Source organism: Manduca sexta, chromosome 17 (genome assembly GCF_014839805.1).
Source record: "Manduca sexta isolate Smith_Timp_Sample1 chromosome 17, JHU_Msex_v1.0, whole genome shotgun sequence".
NCBI lineage: Eukaryota > Metazoa > Arthropoda > Insecta > Lepidoptera > Sphingidae > Manduca > Manduca sexta.
Genome location: NC_051131.1, coordinates 7347286 through 7370542, shown reverse-complemented (window position 1 = coordinate 7370542; position 23257 = coordinate 7347286). Strand labels below are relative to the sequence as shown.

The 23257-nt window shown below is 38.1% G+C and overlaps 2 protein-coding genes across 2 annotated transcripts; one reads left to right on the top strand and one right to left on the bottom strand.

The window, feature by feature from the left end:
- The first annotated feature begins 1365 nt into the window (after window positions 1-1365).
- Window positions 1366-20224, top strand: LOC115448184 (nipped-B-like protein). The gene is given in 32 exon segments (XM_037439530.1): window positions 1366-1473; window positions 1831-1940; window positions 2691-2859; window positions 3523-3583; window positions 3585-3621; window positions 3624-3695; window positions 3698-4123; window positions 5225-5427; window positions 9393-9624; window positions 9881-10042; window positions 10214-10401; window positions 10484-10721; window positions 11473-11717; window positions 12139-12378; window positions 12717-12935; window positions 13241-13423; window positions 13589-14341; window positions 14424-14592; window positions 14595-14746; window positions 14855-14993; window positions 15072-15196; window positions 15327-15428; window positions 15430-15562; window positions 15676-15830; window positions 15936-16200; window positions 16354-16544; window positions 16922-17118; window positions 17241-17364; window positions 17453-17599; window positions 18429-18634; window positions 18877-19051; window positions 19134-20224. Coding segments are annotated over 31 exon segments (6096 nt in total). The 5' UTR covers window positions 1366-1473; window positions 1831-1873; the 3' UTR covers window positions 19455-20224.
- LOC115448180 lies at window positions 20043-22126 on the bottom strand. Its single transcript, XM_030175527.2, has 2 exons — window positions 21914-22126; window positions 20043-20611 (listed from the first exon to the last, which is right to left on the bottom strand). The coding sequence occupies exons 1-2, from the start codon at window positions 22094-22096 to the stop codon at window positions 20456-20458; spliced, it is 339 nt and encodes a 112-aa protein (XP_030031387.2). The 5' UTR covers window positions 22097-22126; the 3' UTR covers window positions 20043-20455.
- Window positions 22127-23257: the final 1131 nt, after the last annotated feature.

The following is a 23257-nucleotide window of genomic DNA, read 5'->3' as shown; positions in this document are numbered from 1 at the left end:
CTTTTAATCCCTAAGAAAGTCAGAAAAGAACAGAAGGCGTACTGGCTTTCTCCTAAACGAAATTCCGGCCGATTTCTTGTTTGTTACTTACAGCGGTTTCCATTCCTTCCGACATTTCTAACATTTTCTTAATTTAATAATCTAAATGCTTGACCATTTTTGTTTGAATGACGTTTCGGAAGGCATAAAACTGCTGTAAATAGCAAATGAAAATTGGACAAAATTTAGCTCGGAGAAAGCCTGTAGTTCTACTTATAGTTTATTGTAATTTAACAGCTTCTTAACGAGTGCTTTTATATATCCAGACTTCTTTTAGTACTTGAATACCAAATCAGGATATTGATATCTTTTTTTTAGCCTTTATCTAAAATAGCAATTTGCAACGGTTTGTAGTTGACTGACCGAAAAGTGTTTATTTTAGCAGGTCTGTGAATTTACTATAGCCGATAGACAAAGTATCTATCGATATCGAAAAGATGTCAGGGCCCTTATTCTGTATGATAGTGTAAACGCGTAACGCGGCCGTGTCATGTTATCTTCGAGAAATGTGCGTGGAATGGTATTCTGTAAGCCAAATTTCTATAGTCCTAAACATGATGCGTTGTGTTACGTGCTTGTTACACACTGTCAAAATAACGTGCGAGATAGAGAATAAGGCCCCAGAAGGGATCGCAACACAATTAAATTTCTTGCTGTCAAAGACAGAGTACACTCAAATGTCATAGTGTTACTTCTATGCTTGTTCTTGTTCTGAGGAGGTATATTACTTACGGTATGAAGAATATACGTCAATAAACGTCAGTATTATCTTCTCTAAAAATATTTATCCCTAACTATAACAGCCGTCTTAAATTCCATATTCTATTTTATCCTAATTTGCCGGAAACCCCTAAGAATAGCAAAAAAATCCCTTGACCTTTACAATATTAGGCTATTTCGCCCGGAAAGAAGGATAAAGCGCAAAGGTGTTCTGAAACACCATTACAGTATAGGCCGAGCTTATACATTCGGAATGGCATTCTGAATTCAGATATGTTATTAATTATCTAAGAAATGAATCCTAGAGAGAATAGTTTACTTTACAAAACGGTACTATAATTCAGATTGTTTCTGCATTCTCCTCCGAACAAATTCACCATGCCAAATTTTATGAAATACGAAACATCTGAATTCAGCTTACCATTCCGGATGTATAAGCCCAGCATATTCTGATAATCGTATTCATATTACGTTTCTTAAATTTACTTTATAATGTATAAATATTCTATGTTATAAAATATCTAAATACGCCGATTATTCAAATTTTGTTGAAATTAGTCTATGATTTGTGCTTTGTAATATTTCTAGCGTCACTGGTGAACTTTTTAAGTTAATTGGCAACACTAAGTCATAATTCCTTGATTATCTAAATGTTGGGATTATGTTTGATTTGTCCTGGAAAGATAAAATAATAATAGCTATCATAATGTTTCAGTGAGTATTTTCTGTAAATTATCACAGAATTTCATTGTCTGAAGTCCCATCTACATTTCTTCTATATCGATGGGAGTGTCGTACAGATGCGCTGACCTTCGTTTTGATGCACAACTCACAACAAAGCATCAAATTGACGGCTGCTCCATTTTCACAACAATCTTTGGTTTTGTTATTAGTTAAATATTTGTGAAAAGCTTTTGGTATTATGAATCCTAGAATGTCAAACTGGGTTTTCAATTGTGCCAAGTGTTACGTGAGTGGAAAGTAAAATGATAATGGAATCGGCGACTACGCAAACAATTTTGTACGGTGTGTTTTGCAGTTCAGCGACACAAACTTTCTTTTGACTTCTAGGAGAGTATTACTGATCTTAAGAAAATAAAAAGTTCGTATCAAGATGAACGAGAGGGATATTCCAAGTGTTCCCATTACAACATTAGCAGGAGTAGCCAGCCTAACAGACCGTAAGTAGCTATCAACATTCTACTTGTGTGCGTATCGCCAGTAACGCTGCACAATACTTTAGAATTATGTTCAAAACAATTATATCACGCATATTACTATGTTTTGTTTGTACACATAGTTAAAATATTTATATGTGTATTGAAATTATAGATATATCTACTTACTTTTATATTATGTTTTATGTTTTTCATTATCTTATTATTCCTATAATTTTTTTAGAAAACAAATATATTTATGAATATGTATGTATGTATATAATATGATTTCTCAATAATTTTAATGTCATATCATGGTGGAAATTAGTAGGTATCACATTTCAGTGTACATAAGATTTAGGTGAATAAAATAATAAGACAGTTGCTGTATTTTGGTGAAACATAAAATCATATAAAACTTCTTTAACTTTGGATTTACATTTTCTCATGAGTTTTGCAACAGTTGACTGACAGAGGTTATGTTTTTGGCCTTATTGTATTTTGTTTGTTTGGAATTAAAATTATATTGTAACTGAAAATAACTTGTAAAGTCTTATTGAAAATATAAAAATGAGAAATATAACCTTAAATATTAGATGACAAGATTCAAGTATGTATTATAAAACTATTTGATAAATTGTTAATCATGAATGCTGTTTGGTCTTTACTGTATAATTATATATAATTACCTTTAGAAATCATAGTAGTTAAATTTACCTTAACTTCAACTTGGAGACTGTTCACTGATTAACCATAAGTATTGTTCTCTTTCAGTATTACCGGTGTTACCACTCCCAACACCATTACCATCAACACTTAACAACAAGTCACAACTGTTTCATCCCCTAGTGGCTGAGGAAGCAGCAAAGTTACTGGCAACTCGTGACAAGGATTTAGTCTCACAGCTGCTTGATTCTCTTATGCAAACATCTGTCCGGAATATGTAAGAAATCATTGCATTGTTACATTACCTGGTTTATTTTTTCAGAGAACTAATTTTAGGTGTTATGTTTAGAGTTGAAGTCAAACCTGCATAAGAAAAGTAATATATTATGTGATAGGTGTACCATTTTCAAGGGTTCATGAAATAAATAGATTGCATTCATTTCTATATCCTCCACAGTGCAGTAGTATGCATTGGTATGTTCCAGTTTGAAAGACATTGTTAATTGTACCCAGTTTAATTATTTAGCATTTAAAGAGATATAATTTATATCTCAGAATGGGAAGGGCAGTGCCACATAGAGCCTTTTTAATTCTATATTCTGGAAGGTGGCACTGTCTTTTATGGTGGTAATTATTCAGTTATATATAAAAAACATTTTTTAATTTCAAAACTGCATGGCTAATTAATGGTGTGCAGCATGGACTCAATTAGCCATATCTATCTTCACTCTTTGTAGAATAAATAGTTGTATAGACAAATTATCCAACAAACTAGTTAATATCTGTGTTAACAAAATAGGAAACAAGAGTGTAGGATAAATATTGAGAAAATATTTTAGTCTTACACTATTATGTTAAGAATGGTCATTATAATATGTTGCAAATGGTAATGTGCATATATAATTTTTAAAAGTTGTGAATCTTATTGTGACATTTTCAGAGACCTGAAAGATGATAGTATACCAAATGCAGTCAGTCCACCACCCCAACAACAGCCTACGCCCTGAGTTGCTAAAGGCCATTTTAAGCATCAATCCCAATGTTTTGATCAACAACAACAGAACCATTGGGGTAACAACCTACATTCATCAAAGTTTAATGGAATGTCGCCCTCGGTTCATACAACTATACATCACATAATGCTGTGCCTTCAAGTCCGTCAACTCATGGGACACCAATTCATTCTGCAACCATTCCAAATCAACAATTATTAGCTCCGCCATGTCAATCTTCACCCCATGTGAACATGGGATCACCTCCCTCACAAGCAAGGCCAGGGAGCCAGGTGAACATAACTGCCCAAAATAATATTTCCCCCATTTGGAACAGCGCAAATTCTTCCAATATATATACAAGTCCACTATCCAATACTTCATGTTCTACTCCACAAAATGGTGGTTTCTACAATAGTTTAGTTCAAGACACCCAAAATTTCGCGACCAGTATAAGCGAAGACAAAGATCCATTGTCAATGTCACCGAGGAATCAGTGTGATCAACAAAGATTACATTTGCAATCTCAGGATAAAGCATTTGAGCAAGGTATGTATGAATTATTAATATTATATTATTTTCTATATATGTGGAATGCTCTACAAGGATAACCATGGTAGATATAGATCTAATTATAATTGAAGATAAATCTGTTTTAGTATGCATTTTAACTGATTAAAATTTATTATCACATATAAAATAATGGATACATGTATATAGTAAATTATATAATTTCCCAGGATAGAAAGCAGCTTATGTCCATGTCAGAGTATCAAATTATACATACTAAATGTAATCATAGTTTTCAAGTTTAGTTCAGACAGGCAGACATGTGCCGGGGGACTACCCCAGCACGTGTCTCTTTTATAATATTTTTTTAGAAGTTTTTTCTTAAAAAACATATCCATTATACATTATTGTTGCGTAATTTCAACCGTTTACGCAGCGCACGTAACGGAAGCTCTCAAAAGGAATAAATTTAACCCTATTTTTGCAACATTTTTCATCGATGTACCGCTCATGTTTGTGATAACGTGATGTTATATAGCCTGCAGCCTTCCCCATTGAAAGGGCTACCCAAAACTAAAAGAATTTTACAATTCGAACTAGTAGTTTTTATTAGTGTGTTCCAACAAACAAACTCTTCAGCTTTATATAATAGTATAGATTTACATTGTATAGACATAAAAATATATTTTTTTTGTGTATAGGAAATTCTGATCATGTATGTTTTCATGCTGTAAACAACCTGTTATAGCTCTAATCAAACTGCCATAAATGTGGCTCTGAACAAACAACTGTGTCAATACGCAACGGTGATCAGATTCGATATCAAAACAGGAGTTTCAGTCGGCTCACATGTCTGCACTTTTTATATTAATTCATAATTCTGTTTGATCGTCAAAAGAATGATAATGCAGTTTAATTTTTTTCCATTATGTGATAGGTCACATCTCGGCCTTTCGCGACATAATATTGTATTGGTCTAAATTGGTCGTGCATAATTTTCGATAAATTAAGGCAATCAAAATCTTAGACCTAAACTAAAATTAGAGATCCATATTATAGCAGCGTACAAAAACATTTAAGGTAAAATGAAACTACAAAATATTATGAACAAGATGATCAAATGAAATATTGTAATTGTAGATGGTAATGTGGTGACAGGTCAATCGCCGGCGCAAGCCAGTGTAGCGCCGTCGCCGCTCCGACAGGAACCGCAAGTGCCTCAGCCGTCGATGGGAGCGCCCTACGCACCTCCGCTCTCTCACAGCACGCACGAGAAGCAAGACCTTCACAAACCTGTTAATACCAATAGCAAATATCCTGTGGTCAAGCTTGGACGTTTATCGGTATGTTTCGCTTAATTTCAAATACAATATATTCACACTTAGATATGTGGAATGTCACGTTGTGAATATCAAATAGTTTTATGAAGTAAGGGGGCGTCCATAAATTACGTGAGGTGTTTTTTTAAATTTTCTTAAACCCCCCCCCCCCCCCGGTGAGATGTGAGATTTTATTCAACCCCTCCCCCATCCCCCAATCTCACGTGAGATTTTCCAAAATCTGGGTTTCTTATGTAAACGCGTTGGATTGTTATTGTAAAAAAGAGAAATTGCTTCGTGCTTTTTTTACGGTTAGTTAAGACTAGTAATCAATATTGCTGAGAGTTATAAGTGTAATAAAAATTTAACAATAGAATACTTAAATCGTCACTACTGCGATTAAAAAAAGAATATCTACTCTAGTTCAGTCCATGAAGAATCATGCGCGGTCTCAAGAGAGACTATTGGAACCAACATGTCCATATGATTTTCAGTAAAATCATCTATTCCTTCAACTTCGTTCTGATCTAGCCACTCTAAGCCGTATTACGATTACGCTTAAGATTAAATCTTACGCATGTACAATCTTGATTAAATGGACCAAAATAGTATAATTTTTTTTTTGTTTCAATCAGAAAAAAATTGCGTGATATTTGCCGAGACCCCCCTCTCCCAACATAAGATTAGATGAGATTTGACTCGACGCCCCCTAACTAGCTGACCCGACAGACGTTGTTCCGTCTTAACTATGAATTTGCAGCGTGGATTCTGTCAATCGCTGACAGTTATTTCAAACAATTGACAGTTATATAAAATTAATATTTTTGATAAGTTTTCTTAAATTTTCTAATTCTCCACGCAATTTTTTGAATTTTTTCTTTCATAAGAACCTTCTCCTGACAATAACAAAAACAACGTCAACAAACAAATAGTGAAATCGGTTCAGCCGTTCACGCGTGATGGCGTGACCAAGGGAATTAGGGGTTCATTTTTATATATATACATAAATTACGGGTGGTAATTTTTGGTCTCGGAACGGAAATCATCTCGCAGCGCGCTTGTTTAACAGTCGATATGACAAATATTATCATAATACTAGCTTTTGCCCGCGGCTCCGCCCGCGTTATAAAGTTTTTCAGGCTAAAGTTTTCCGTTATAAAAGTAGCAGTTTCCCGGGAGCCTATGTTCTTCCCAGGGTCTCGAACTGTCTCCATACCAAATTTCATCTTAATACGTTGGGTAGTTTTTGAGTTTAACACGTTCAGGCAGACAGATGCAGCGGGGGACTTTGTTTTATAATATATTTTTTAGAACTTTTTAAGAGGAACAATCCCGTCATACATCATTGTTGCATAACTTTAACCGAATGGTAGACATTGAAATTAAACAAATTTTCCGGATTCTATCGTGGTTTTCTGTTTTTTATTTTTCTCCCGACGTTTCGAAGACTTTGCAGCCTTCATGGTCACGGGGGGGACTGAGGTGTTGTTCATCCGCAAAGTCAAAGTTACAATATCTACCTACATTTTACAATTATACAACTTTTTTAAAATTTTAGTTGTTGGTGGTCCGATCTACACAGAATGAGCTCACAGTGTCTTGAAGTCTGGCAGCCGGTCTTTTGGGTTCCGATTTAATTAAATGTAGAACTGGATCCCAGGCTTGTGCAAGCTTCCAACCATCTTCCCTATTGAAATTAGGATGTTTTTTAATTTCAATAGCCTCGCGAATCATCCTGAGCAGGAATCGGTGTTCTTTGGCGAGGATTTGTGGCTTGTCTAGTCGCAGATAATGATTGGCGCCTCCTTCAGAGTGTTCAGCGACTGCAGACTTCGTCGAGCGTCGGTGTTTCACGTCAGCTATATGTTCTTTTACGCGGGTCCCTATATTTCTTTTTGTTTGCCCGATATAAAAGAGGCCACAGTTGCAATCTATTTTGTATACTCCCGGTTCTTGTAGAGGTATATGACACTTGACAGGTGGTAAAAATTTACTAATCTTCTTAGGCGGCTTAAAATAAATTTTTATGGAAGCACGCTTCAGGATGTAGCCAATCTTGTCGGTGACTCCTCTTACATATGGTAATACAACCGGAACACGTTCAGCTGTGGCTGGTTTCACTCGGTTTCTGTGACGGCGGCGTGGGATTTGGAGCTTGTTGTCTCGCAGTACTTGCTTGACATGTTGCAACTCAGCGACCAGGTGTTTCTCGTCACAGATTCCTTGTGCTCTCTGAAACAAAGATTTGCCCACGGTAGCTAACTGTTTTGGATGGTGATGAGATTCACCGTTCATATATTTATCAGTATGGGTCTGTTTCCGATACACAGTATGACTTAAGGTCTGATTAGTATTACGGATGATTAAAACATCTAAGAAATCAAGAGATTTATTGTGTTCTAACTCCATAGTAAATTGGATTTTATTGTTAATGGAGTTGAGGTGATTAAAAATGCAGTTACTTTATCAGATGGTAAAATAGTGAAAGTATCGTCTAGGTACCGTTTATAAAACCTTGGAGTGACCGGGCCTGTACTCAGGGCTGTCTCCTCGGAGTCCTCCATAAATATATCGGCGACTACCGGAGATACAGGGGAGCCCATCGCTACCCCCTCAACTTGTACATAGAACTGATTATTCCACAACATATAGCCAGATGTAAGGCAATGTTGGAGTAGTTCTGCATATTCTACAGGCATGTTATTCTCTGCCAACTTCTTAGATACAATTCTGATGCAATCTTGTACTGGTAAGCTCGTAAAGAGAGACTGAACATCAAAACTGACCATAGTTTCATTGTCAGCAAATTTTAGGTCTTTAATATCGCTGACAAATTGGTATGAATCCTTCACAGACGCTCTAGTGTTTCCTCTAAGTGGTGAAAGCACTTTTGCTACGTGCTGAGGTTGGTGGTTGGTGGTTGGTACCAATCTGTAGGTTGGTGTGTCGATCTGACTCACAATGGGACGTCTGTTTTGACTATTTTATAGGTACTTACATCCGATAAAAGTTGTTCCATTTTATTATCGTAGTCTGACGTATCCATTACTACTGTCGCATTTCCTTTATCTGCACGAAGAATGGTAAGGTCCTTCATCGATCGCAAGTTCTTTAAAGCGATATATTCGTGTTTTGGAAGATTTGGTTTCGGCACTTTCTTTTGACGCAAAATTGACGAAATGTCCTGGCGTATCGCCTTCGAATCTTCGTGTTTCAAGTTATTTTTGAAGAGACTATTCTCAACATTGCAAGTAATGTCTTCATACGGTATCCTTCGTGGTGAAACAGCAAAATTTATTTAAATTTTTGTGAGCTCATTCTGTGTAGATCGGACCACCAACAACTAAAATTTTAAAAAAGTTGTATAATTGTAAAATGTAGGTAGATATTGTAACTTTGACTTTGCGGATGAACAACACCTCAGTCCCCCGTGACCATGAAGGCTGCAAAGTCTTCGAAACGTCGGGAGAAAAATAAAAAACAAAAAACCGCGATAGAATCCGGAAAATTAGTTTAATTTCAATATTTTTTCCCCGTTTTTGCAACACGTTTCATTACTGCTCCGCTCCTATTAGTCATAGCGTGATGATATATAGCCTATAGCGCTCCACAAATAAAGGGCTATCCAACACAAAACAATTTTTTCAGTTCAAACCGGTAGTTCCTGAGATTAGCCATTACTGCTCCGCTCCTATTGGTCATAGCGTGATGATATATAACTTTGAGCACTCCACAAACAAAGGGCTATTCAACACAACAATATTTTTTCAGTTCGAATCGGTAGTTCCTGAGATTAGCCATTACTGCTCCGCTCCCATTGGGTATAGCGTGATGATATATAGTCTATAGCACTCCACGAACAAAGGGCTATCCAACGCAAAAATAATTTTTCAGTTTGGACCGGTACTTCCTGAGATTAGCGCGTTCAAACAAACAAACAAACAAACTCTTCAGCTTTATATAATTATCATAATATTAATTATTCTCAGGAGGGTCTATTGAAGAAGCACGAGTTTTCCCATGAAGACAGACCTAGGAAAAACAGTACACTTGAGTCAGATTCCGACGATAACATGCCCTTGAAAGCGAAACCCAGTAACTTTACGCCGAATGTAGATAAAGAGAGAGAAGCAATAGACATAGCTAGAGAGAAAAATTGGGAAGCAGTCAAGAGAAAACATGAAGAAGCCAGCAAAAAAGTGGAGGCCGAAGCCGCAATCGGTATCTATTTTTATACCCGCACTTATAACGGTTACTTTTACTATTCTATTACTGTCTTATCACACAATACTTTTTTTATAAAACACTTTTTAAAAGCTGTCTAAAGGGGCTAAATTTTATTTACCATTACTGTTTTCGGTTACACTGTGTTCTAGACTGCAAGATGGCGTTATTATGCTCTCAATAAATCTTTGATCTCGCGATGATAAATTGTAGTTACTGAATTTGAATATTAAAATACAAAAATAAATTACAGTGCGACCGAAACTTCGCAAAGTGGAGCGGCGTTTGGTACCGGTTTTAGAAATGTTATCAGTAGACGAACTGATGGAAACAAACACCTACCAACGTTTCAACAAATTAATTGAATCAGTATTCGAAGCTATTGACGACGATATATTAATAACGGATGAAATGGGTAAGTGAATATGGAATTTTACGAAACATTTTATTGTGTCATTGAAATAAATAGGCGATACAATGGATTTTTTTTTCTCAACCCATAGTAATTTACAATATTGTGTAATAGGAATATTTGATGAAGCCGAAAGAGTTATTCGACATGTATATAAAATATACACATTTTCAGAAGGGACAGACATACCCGAGGAATTATTACTACCGCGTTACCAACTGCAGGAGTTGAGTGCGGAAGCAGCTAAATTAAAGAACCTTGGTGCTATGGAAGCGATACCTTCAGACAGATTAGTCAGATTGTTAAATATATTGGAGAAAAATATTAGAGCAGCAGAGAAAATGTCGCTTGTGGGTGATCCTGTAAGTATTTAGCTACTATTTTTTTTTTTTTTTGTGTATAAAAATGTAATTAGTTTTCAACCTTAATTATTTGTTTATTTAGGAAGATAGTGAAGAAATGAGACAGATATGGATAGAGTCGGCATTAGAGCGAGTTATGTGCGCGTCCGATGCCTGCCTCACATCATTGTACATAATGACGTCCCCCAGTATGCCCAAGCGCATATTTTTAGAAGATGTTATAGATAGAATTATTATGTTCATAAAATTCCAACTCAACAATACTATTTACTGTGTTTACGACCCAGTGTATAGTATTCAGACAACATCTAAAAAGAAAGGTATGTATTAAATACAATATTTTAAAATTTATGCTTTGAGAATGACTATAATTTGTTTGGAGACTGATATTTGAAAAGAGATTATTTAGGCTTGAGTTATTACATAAAATATCTGTGGTGCTACCCTTGCCATTAAACAAAATTATATTTAATAACCCTAAAACTTTATCAACATAGTTTCGTTTTTTTTTACTTAATATGTAGTTTTTTCACTTACGTGCTTACATGAAATAATTAAAAGACCTATCACACTGGGGGATGATGAGCATTTTCATAGCCCGGCGGACGCGTAGCGAACTCGCAACGTGTTTTGGATAATTAGTAACCGAATGGATTTCAACAAGGAACCATTACTGTTAGCTTTGTTAATTCAAAAACACAGAAAACGATCACGAAAGCTGGCACAGCGGCCAAATTGGGAGAATTAATTTTTAACGAATCGATTGGGACAGAACGGTTACAATATAAAAATCCTTACGATATAAACATACGCACCTTATACACATATAAATAATTAATTTCGATTGAAGATAAGGATTGTTGTACGAGAGTATACAAAATAACGTCAGTGAAGCAAAGACGTTCCGCACGCGGCGTGTTTGTAGCGCCTCCGCTCCGTTGTGAATTCACTCGCAATTTGCCAGAGTAAACCTTTAGTGTGACCCTGAATAATGAAATGATTAAAAAGTAGTAAAATATTGTGGTAAATAGTGTGTAGGCGTTATACGTGTGTTGTGTGTGACGCGTGCAGTGGACGGGCGCAAGCGGCGCGGCGGCGGCTCGACGCACGCCACGCGGCGCTGCGGCGGCTCCACGCGCGCCGTGAAGGAGCTGTACACGCACGCGCACGAGAGCGTGGCGCTGCTGGCCGAGCTGTTCGCGGCGCACCACCTCACGGACACCACGGTGCTGCACGCCTCCACCGTGGGCGTGTCGCCCTTCTTCGTCGAGAATGTCAGCGAGCTCCAACTCGCCGCGCTCAAGCTCGTCACCACGGTATGTGCCGGCTACATTATACTTACTGTGTTATTCAACTTACAGTGTCAATTGTTTTTAATACATGCAACATTTTGCAATGAGAGATAACTCTAAATAATACATACACTTCTAATGCGAAATCTATTGGACGTACTTCTGTTGCAGTCTAGATATTTATTATATTTTTACAAGACATGACATTGCGAGAAAACAAGTGAGTGTCCTTTAAGGAAAAATAAGGAAATTAGGAACGCAATGTTTTTCTTAGGCCCTCTACAATGTCGCTTTTGCAACTAAATGCAAGAAAATCTATGTCACATGACATAGACTATCTATGTCATGTAACATAGATTTTCTGTGGGATAATGAATTCACTTCTCCTGCAAATACATTGCGGAAGTAGACAGAGCCCTATCGCAATGATTGTCATTTGTTACAGATATTCACAAAATACGAACAACACCGGCGACTGCTGCTGGAAGACATCCTGGCGTCGATAGCGCGGATCCCGAGCTCGAAGCACAACCTGCGCTCGTTCCAGCTGAGCACGGACCAGCACATACAGATGCTCACGGCGCTGGTGCTGCAGCTGGTGCAGTGCGTCGTCACGCTGCCGGAGACGCTGTGCAAGTCCCAGGATAAGGATAAAGAGCACGCCGACACTTCCGAGAGCAAAAAAGTAAGAGCTTAAAAATCATACAAAATCATTTTACCCAATTTATTCGCATTAAAATCGTTTTTGTTGTTTCATTAAATCAAGTAAATGTCTTCAAAATTTTTATTTAATATATTTTATAAACCAAGTTTTGAAAATTTATATTAAAATTTCCTATAAAATTTACTTTTATTGATGTTCGTTTTCGTAAAATAACTGTCAGAATAAATCCGTCATCCTCTAAGAAACATAATATCATTATTATTAACGGGTATAGTTCATATGGTATAATTAATGTTTTGTTGTTATTAATAAAAAGATTAAATATTTCGTATAGTTGAAGGTAAATGAATTACTTGCAGCACATAGATAAAGATCTAATGATAATATCTAAGTACGAAGCGGCAATCAGTGTGGGTGGTACATTCCTAACATCATTCCTAAACAAATGCCGAAGTCGATCGGAAGAAGTGGACTTCAGGCCTCTGTTCGAGAACTTCGTGCATGACCTCCTGACCACAGTCAACAAACCCGAGTGGCCTGCGACTGAACTGCTGCTTAGCTTACTTGGTACAATGCTTGTAAGTATTATTTATGTACTTCAAGCATATAATGAAACGAAAAATACTTAGTTTCGATCAACTTTTTATGCTTAACAATTGACACAACATGATAGTTTAGAACGTGGCATTTCGACGGCGCTATTAACCAAATCAAAGCTTCTAGAATGTGACCGTGTCATTTAAGTTTCTGAATGTGTGACTGACATGTACTCGTCTCGACCAATCACAATCTTCACAATTAAAAAACACGGGGATTAGATTAGATTCGTTTATCGTGGCACATTCGAGGGACGCGGATCGTTAATCAGTGTTGACACTCGCAGGTGAAGTACATGTCGGACAAGTCGATGGAGATGTCGGTGCGCGTGGCGTCGCTGGAGTACCTCGGGCTGGTGGCGGCGCGGCTGCGGCGCGACAGCGTGCACTCGCGCGCCAAGCTCGCCACCATGGACCACGTCATACGCGACATCCGCGCCGAGGAGGAGAAGGACGGCAACCAAGCACAGGTAAGAATTATTTGTGGTGTCTGTTCGTATTTTGAAACCGTCGTACTTTTATTGACCATTACTGACCTCCGTTGTCATCTGACATCTCATTTCACACATATCGATTACATAATGTTGACAGATTTGTAAAAATATTTTTTTCCTCATTTTGAAATGTACTTGCAGGGTGTAACTTTCGGCCTCGATGAAGACGAAGAAAGAACGGAATTTCTCCAACGCGTTTTATTAGATTATCTAGCAATAAACGGACAGAAAGACCAAGCCTGGAACTGCGCTCGACATTTTTATATTACACAGTGGTATAGGGACATGGTTGTCCAACCGAAAAGCAGTTCGCCGACAAAAAGACCGAAAAATAAAACGAAAAAGCGGCACAAGGACGATTCTACAGATGAAGAATCTGAAATTGACGAAGATAGTGACGGTGGAATAAAGGAATCCAAGTCTGACAAGAAAAATTGCACCAGCGCGATCGTTTCCGCCGAAAAATATAAAACAATAGAAAGACGTAAGCATTTCTTTCTCGAGAAAATAAGACCGTTCAGGTACCAGGGCGGCACGCAGGTCCAGGTGATGCAGTCGTACATAGACTACGGCGGGGCCGAGTTGATCTCGCAGTACCTGGCCTCGAAGAGATCCTTCTCGCAGAGCTTCGACAGGTATTTAAGGAAGATACTCGTGATATTGTGCGAGAACACGATCGCGATTCGTACGAAGGCCATGAAGTGTCTAGCGATGATAGTGGAGGCGGACCCCTCGGTGCTGGCGCGGCCCGACATGCAGATCGGCGTCAACCGCTCCTTCCTGGACCAGTCCACGGCTGTGCGCGAGGCCGCCGTGGACCTCGTCGGCAAGTTCGTGCTCAGTCGACACGATCTCATCGACAAGTATTACGGAATGCTCTCCAACAGGATATTAGTGAGTCTTAGAATTAATTTATTACTATTCTAACATTAATAATCTGTGCATAAGTTCAATAAACAATTATTTTTTTTTTCAGGATACCGGTGTATCTGTACGAAAGCGTGTAATAAAGATTCTTAAAGATATATGTATAGAGTGTCCGGAGTTCCCAAAGATCCCGGAGATATGCGTGAAAATGATCCGCCGGGTGAACGACGAGGAGGGCATCCGCAAGTTGGTGATGGAGGTATTCCAGAACATGTGGTTCAGCCGTGCGCGGCGGCGCGGCCCGGCGCGCTGGACATGACGGCCGCCGCCGCCGCCGCCGACCCGCTCACGCGCAAGGTGCTCAACATCACCGACGTCGTCATCTCCTCGCGCGACATCGGCCTCGAGTGGTTCCAGCAGTTGCTCATGAGCGTAAGTTACATCCCTACTGGTCTTACGTAATACTACATTCATCTCATTTATGAACAATTTAAAACCCAAAGTGAAGAATGATTATTGGTAATTGTTATTCTTTTACAGTTGTTTAAACCCAAGGAAGATAAAGATGACTCAACAAAAATAATATATCAACCGCCTAAATCCCTATTAGTTGCTTGTCAACAAATCGTAGATTGTCTTGTTGAGAGTTTACTTCACTTGGAGGAAACAAGCACAGATGGTGAGAAAAATATAAATGAACCCAATAAATAAACCTTGAACAAGATTGAGAAAAATTTACCTGTGTTTTCTTCCTCAGGAACGGGTTCCTCTCAACGTATTTTGGCGTGCCTTTCCACTCTGCATTTATTTGCTAAAATAAGGCCTCAATTACTAGTTAATCACGCATTAACACTTCAACCATATCTTAGCTTAAAGGGGCAGGTAAGCTAAAGGTTTTATAAGAATTTCAAATAATATTCGTATTATCGTTACTTTAAGGGTACCGCTCGACACCTATTAATTTGTAGGTAGTCATTTAAAAAAAATATTGAACAGTGTAACTTTGTTACAGAACCAATACGAACAGCAAATAATGTCGACGGTGGCGTCAACTCTAGAACTAGTTGTTCCACTGATGGAGCACCCTAGCGAAGTATTCTTGGCTCAGCTGGAGGGAAGCCGCAGTGACGCTGATACTGCAGCGCGGCCAGCTGGTCATCGCGTCCTGTATAGCGTGCCTAGCCGCCATCGTCAACAACCTCACGCATAACTACAAACTCATACGGGATGTGTTCAACAAATACCACGGTGAGTCAATCACATCCATTTACAAACTATCATTTTGTTAACGAAATTACTAAAATCTTTAAATTTTGTTGCCGGTTACGATTATGTGATCCTAGGGTATATAATATTTTTAGGTATCCTGCTCCAATGGAAGCAAAGTTGGCAGAGGAACCCTGATATGACGCGGGCGTTGCACTCGAGGCCTTATTTCCGGCGGGCATTGTTTATCGTAGGACTGCTTTTGCGGTACTTCGACTTTACAGAAGCAAAAGTCGTAGAAGGTCTTCCAGTAAGTGTAACAAACTATATTTAATAAATGCTGTAAAGTATTATTGCTACAATTTGAAGAAATTTGTGAAAATTTGTTAACTCGTGAATGTTTAAATTGTTACAGCATGATATAAAAGAGCAGGTTTACTCAACGTTAATGTTTTTTGTGGGGCTTGAGGATGAAGACTTTGTGTCAAACACGCTGAAAGCGCTCGGTTCGGTGTGTGTGAGACATTACGAGTTTATGTTGCGGCCTGAACTTAAAGAGTTTTACCACCAGCTCCTTACGTCGGACTTGGCGCCGATCGAAATGAAAGCGGACGTGCTCAGGAACATAGAAATGTACTTACAAGAGGAGGAGCAGAGAATGATCAGACAGGATAAAGAATGTAAGGCATTCAATTTTTTTCGGATATTTCTCTTTATCTTAAACTAATAAAAGGTGTACCGTTACATAAACAAGATTTCAAGGCATTTTGAAATGTATATGTGGAGTGACAACACCACTGCACAACAGTAATTTAATGACTATTGTATTGCAGGGTCGAAGCGGTCCAAGCATGAGAATCTGAAAGAGATGGGAGACGTGTCCTCCGGCATGGCGTCGACGGTGATCCAGCTGTACTTGAAGGAGATCCTAGGCTCGTCTCTGCACCCCAGCACGGTGGTGCGGTCTGCCGCCATGAAGGTGGTGCAGCTCGTGCTGGCGCAGGGTCTCGTGCATCCCGTGCAGGTACTAACGGGGACTGTCCTTATACGTTTACATCATGTTGAATAGAATCAAGTCGTATTAATTCACCTGCTATATATTTACCATGAATGATGGAACTGCGTCCATTAATGTGCGCCGTGATGCACCGAGCGAAATCAAACATTACACTATTCAATTACACATGCTTCGATTTTGCTGTAGTCAATCAGTGCCTTAAACCCACACCCACTCGCATTTTACGTTATTTGATTATTGTCTACACTCAGTTCTATGTCTAATTTAGTGTGGAATTCAATATGTTTATGTTAACTTATAATGCATTTTACAAAATTCTTACAATTATTATACCTAAATGTGCATGGCTAGATAATTTACACAGTTTGTATTTTTGATTGTAGATTGTTCCATATTTGATAAGTATGAGTACTGACTTGGAGGTGACGGTGTCACACACAGCTGATAAAAACCTTCAAGAAATTGACAAGAAGTATCCTGGATTTATTCACATGAAAGCACAACTCGGAATCAAGCTGTCGTATCAACTGCAGAAAATATTACAATCGAACATGGAAAGAGGTGTTATACGAGGATTCAGGTTTGTGATGTAATTTAGTGTTGACTTTTTGGCGTACGCAATATCTAACAAGCTAACTGCGAAACACATACGTGTATTTTGATTATGCTAAGGTATCAGGTTAATATTTTTTTCCTTTGCAGAAAAAAGGATCAGGACGATTTACCGACTGCCCTCAATGGTTTTCTGTATTCGTTATTGCGTAACACACGGCCACAACGAAGAGCGCTAGTGTTATCATTATTAAAACAATTTGATGATGTTTCTGTAAGTGCATAAAAATGTGTTGTAATTATAATTTAAACGTCATTTCCATCGAATTGCTTATAAGTTATCATGTGTTTTGTTTTCGCAGACTGCACCTTTGGATCAAATGTTGTACCTGGCTGATAATTTAAGCTACTTTCCGTATCAAGTACAAGACGAACCACTTTTTATTATACACCATATCGATATAATTATTTCAACCTCGGGATCAAACTTACTACAGCATTTTCGTGAGGTAATTATAATTCAGAACATATTGTTTATTTCTATATATTACACTTTAAGCTTTGTCTCTTCCATTAAGTTATTTTTTAGGTTTATACCAGGGATGTTATGGAGCTCCGTAATCGTAACCGAAACTATCGGATATCCGAAATAAAAATATATCCATAACCGTAACCGTATCCGTTACAAAAGTTTCGGATATGTCACGGATAATATGTTCCGACAGGTTTTTGTTTCACCGCTCACACGCCATCTTGTATATGTAGTTAGTTTATAATTTTTAGTCATAACATAACCTCATTCATAAATAGTATTTTTTTTATTTAGGAGTAGGTACTTATTTAGGAAGGGATAGTGGTGTGTTACGTATTTATAAGGACAAAATGCGTCCAAAGTATGTACTTCAATTTGGATATTTTTTATCAAGTTGAAGGTAATTTTGCAAAATGTAAACACTGTGATAAAAACTTTTCACTAATAGGTGGCACTACTTCACTGAAACTTCATCTCGAATTAAAACACACGAGGTTTTCCGAACACCCATCACCCGCAAATCGTTCATCGATAATTACTTATAATACAGTAGGGCGACGATTACTATCGTCGCCCTACTGTATTATTATTTTACTTTAATCGAATATCCGTAACCGAAACTATATGATAATCCGACATAGTTACATATCCGTATCCATGTCCGAAATTTCATATCCATAACATCCCTGGTTTATACTACAACGGTTTAGCCTGTTGGATAAAATTTAAATGTATTATTTTAAAAATAAGTTGGAACTGGTGTCGTTTGTGATATTACTACAAAGAGTTACGTGTTGTACACGCAGGGGTTGAACAAAACGAACACGGAGGAGAAGGAGCTGCCGGGGTCCGTGGAGGACGAGGAGGAGGACGACGAGGAGGCGGAGGCGCTGGTGGCGCGGCTGCCGGAGCGCACGCGCGCGCTGCGCGACGCCATGCGCCAGGCGCGCGGCTGTCTGCTGCTGCTCGTGCTCAAGCAGCACCTCAAGCAGCTCTACGGCTTCACCGACGCGTCAGTACTCACGTCTACATTACAATACTCTTGCCCTTCTCCATCTATCAAATATACTCTAATCATCATTTTTATTTTGTTATGTGGCAAATATCCATTTAAAAGCTTTTTAAAATTAAAGTATATTATTCCATTTGTGCCATAATGTAAAAATATTTTAAATATGTATTCTTATGTTTCTGACTACCTTTGTTTTCTATAATTCTAAATATTATGTCACAATATTTGTTCATTTTCTACAGGAAAATAAACCAATACTCCCCCTCAGAAAGCGTAAAAGTGTATGAGAAAGCAGTGTCGCGACGGCACGCGCCCATTTTCGAACCGAAAGCTACAATCGCGCAACTGCACGAGGATGAGTGCGATGACGAGCTGGACGAGCGGGGTCGTCGCCGGCTCGTCGACGACTACCTCGAAGTAAGTGCTCGCGTGGTATGTAAATATTATCTATTCGCACAAATAATATATTATAATGAATCCATTTCCATGCGGTTTCCAGTTCAAGCAGCTCATGCTGAAGTTCGACCCCGAAGAGGAGGAGGAAGAGGAGTCGGGCGCAGCGGGCGCGGGGGAGCGGGCGGCGGTGCGGCGGCGGCGGGCGGCGCGGCGGGCGCGGAGAGCAGCGCAGGCGCGGCCGGCGCCGACACCTAGCGCCGCCCGCCGCGCGCGCCCGAGCTCGCCGCGCCACGGACCGAACGCGCCGTGCGGTAGACGCGGCGCCCCGGTGTGTGCAGTGTGCAGTGCGCGTGTGTCGCGGGCCGGCCGCGGACGTTCGCCGGTCCGTGAGGAGGACCGATTCTTATTTCTCTCGATTGGTTAATTTATTTTACGTGAGGCCTTGGGTGCGCAGGTGCGGGCGCGGGGCGGTAGCGGCGGCGCCGTCCGTCTCCCTGTATAATATTGTATCCACGGCCTCGCCGCTCCGTCCCCGGGGCGCGAATATTGCGCATTTCCGGCGAATAAAATTACTTTATATAAGTTATATGGAGAAACTTGGATTTTGTTTTTTATTAAAAGTCTTGTGTGTAGATAATTTTTATGAAAATATAAAATATATGTACCTAATCCACTTGAGTTTTTTACCTTCTATATAATATTATATTTTACATGATAAATCCATAAAAAGTAATAGATATAGATAAATCCTTAATATGCTTTAAAAAATATAATCATTGCGCTTAGTGACAGGCAGAAACATCGACAATACAGCCTTTAGACAAAACAACAGGGGATTGATTTTTGAAAGTACCTTTAGCATAACTCAATCATAGTCTGCCGTTCAATATTTCCAAAACAATTGCGACCACAACTGTGAGCCGTAAACACTCACGCATTAGCAACGCCTTGTACAAAACAGTGGTGTGGTAAATACAGGCAGACTCTGGGATTTGAGAAAAATTGCTTTACATTACATGTAATAATTTGGTTTATTCATAATATTATAAACATTACGGAATTCATCTTATACTAGTCATAACACATTTGATATATTTACCCCGTTGACGTCTTATTGTTCTATCTGACTGAAGTACATTTTACACTTTCCGTTAGCATTACACAGTGTTAGACAGTGTAGTGTTTCTATGGCTACGTAAACCTAATGAAGTGCGCAAAACTAATCGTAATAGAGCTACCCGCTTCCTTATAACTCATGTAGGTTATAATTGGTAAAATTAATGTGAAGAGAAATATCGGGCACTAGGTGTCTAATGTCTATAGGCTATAACGTCAATGGACAATAAGTCATATGAAGCTAATAAAGATTAAACCATAATATATAAAAATAGAATAATACGATATAATAATATAAATTTTACATTTTTATAGGTTTTTTTGTCGTTCTTCGGAAATGGCGAATTTATTACACAGGAAGAAGATGAGTGTCTCGGGTGTAGGTTTCACTTTCCCTTGCGCGATGAGTCGTCGCAAGTTGCGTATGCGTTGTTTATGAGGGTATTCCCGTGACTTCGAGACTGGCTGAAATAATAAAAACAAACAAGTAAGAAAAGTTTGTTAGCGGTAGGATATATTCTTTAGCGACCACCGTACACAAGGTGTTAAAACCCGCCATAGTGGCCCACAGAAATGTGTCGCGTTTCGGGATCAACCTGTGTTTATCTGGTCCCAACAGGCCGGCATAATTGTGTAGACTGCTGAGAGGTAATCATCTCTCGTCAGTCGAAATTCTATTGGATCGCAATAAACTTACCATCAGATGCAGTGGGGGCAAATTTTCAATTTGTAAAAAAACAACACACGGTACTAGCATTTGAGTTTAATTGATATATGAATAAGCTAACCTGTCATGCCCAGTCTTCAGCGCCATGACTTGATAACTTACTATAAGTATTATAAAGAATGAGATTTTAATGGAAATATTTATTTAGGCTGGTGGGAGGGTGTTCAAGGTAGCGCAGTAATGTAGTATGTGGAAATACGATTCTACATAGAACGTAAAGCACTAACGCACGCAAAATTACATTCACTTTTGCCTTTTTCCCCCTCGAAGGTATAAGGCAAAGGCACACGTAGCGCACCCACTCTTGCTCGAGCTTATCTGTTCGATGATGTGACAAGAAACGAATCTTTTACAATATCGAGCTGATGTCTATTACCGATCCATGGTTGTGTATTTTAAAATAGAAAAAACAATGTTGTCGCCCGAGTTGGGAATTGAACCCAGAACCTCACAATGCACAGCTAAAATAGATACGCTACAAAGTCTAATGAATTTGATATGTAATATAAAGTTGTTACTTTATATTACATATAAAATTCATTAGACTTTATAAATTATATACGTAAAAAAATCGGCTACCTATTATTAAAAAACGTGGGGGGCCGTGGAGGACAGAAAATAACACTCGAAACATTTTTTATCTAGGTACTTACAGGAAGGAATGTGACGAATATATTTTTTGTATAAAAGTACTGTTAACGTAACCAAATCCGGGCTCCAGCTTTGCAGTTTGGAGCCCTAAAAGAAACTTTCGTGGATGAAACAATGGCATCCAATGGACCCAACAGACAAAGCCATAAGATAAGATATATATGTAATAACATAACTGTAGATATTAGTATACTTTAAATCACTTACATCTAAAATATATGTAATAAATTTCAAATAATAACTAGTAGTACCTAGATATCTTTTATACATTATTTTCATCTAAATTTAAGTACCTACAACCCCATCCTCTTTTGTTTATGTTAAATATAGCATTAAAGAAATACCGAAAGGCGCCAGTAACAATGATGTTCATATAATTTATGACGTACCTCATCCTCCTTCTGGGAGTGATCTGGTGGCGGAATGCCAATTATCGAGCTGTCCCACATGACTGGATGCCAAGGACGACGGGTCGGCCGCTCGGGGGGCAACAGCGGCTGCGGTGGTTTTAGTGGAAGTGAGTTCACATCCACATATTCTTCGTCATCATATTCTATCATTTCCTTGCTCATTGTCAAATTGCTCTATATTAATATGTCAGCCTGTAAATTATATTAAGTACACATTACGTCATATTATCAAGCACCCGAAAGCAGTATTGCGTGTCTTTAAAACTTGATTGGAAACATTTTATCATTATTTCAAATATCGGCGAAATAGTATAAATACTTAAAACTCGAAAGAATATCTCAGTATTCTCAGTAGTATATCCTAGTATTAAGTATGTCGGTAAAATGTTAAGCCTTTGCCAATCTTACAATGTGGGAGTAGGTAAATCACTATCTATCTAAAAATAACACGGCGAAAATAAACATCGTGCAATCAGCAATATCAGCCTCTGTAGAAAACCACTGCGCAATAAAACAACCTCGTTTTTTATTCAATCGTTTCTTGGCAAAATGACAAGAAATCATGTTTTTCGGCGTTACCAACGATGCTAACGACGCGACATACCTATCTTCCCAACTATATACATAGAAACATGATTGAATTTTTATTTCTTTTTTGCAATCGGGTAAAAAAAACTATATTTTAATTAAAATTAAGTACTTATATTTACAGTTTGAAAAAAGTCGGTAGGTAGGTTCTATAATTTAATTCGCTTCATGTTTTGACGGATGATTGAACTTTATTATTAAAATTTTCGTCTTTTCTACGGAGTATGTTTTTAAACATCTTTTATCAAGGTAAAAATGTATTATTAATTTTTACAAGCATAAGGTATACGGGAAAATCACATCTATCTGCAAACCTTAAATTTCCATAGTATTCACGATTGTCATGTTTTAAAAAATAATGTAACGTCTTGTATTTTTCGGAGGTATATCAACATTACATATATGTACGACACTTCGTATATTTTTTATAAGTATAATTTCAATTCCCTGAATAAAGGTTAAAACTATTTTTATTTTTTAATACTTAATTGTTACGATTTTACGTAGGTAGGTACATCCATACCACAATATATACACACATAGGTGCAAATATTATAGAATAATCAGTCCGTTGTGTAAATTAAGTACCAGAATATAACATCGATTAATACATTAAAATATTAAGGAAGAAAATAAAATAAACATTGTATTGTAATGCCTAAATACCTACCACCTCATTTGCTTTTATCCAAGATTAAGCGTTGTTATTTCCATAAAATAAGTACAAAAAGTAAC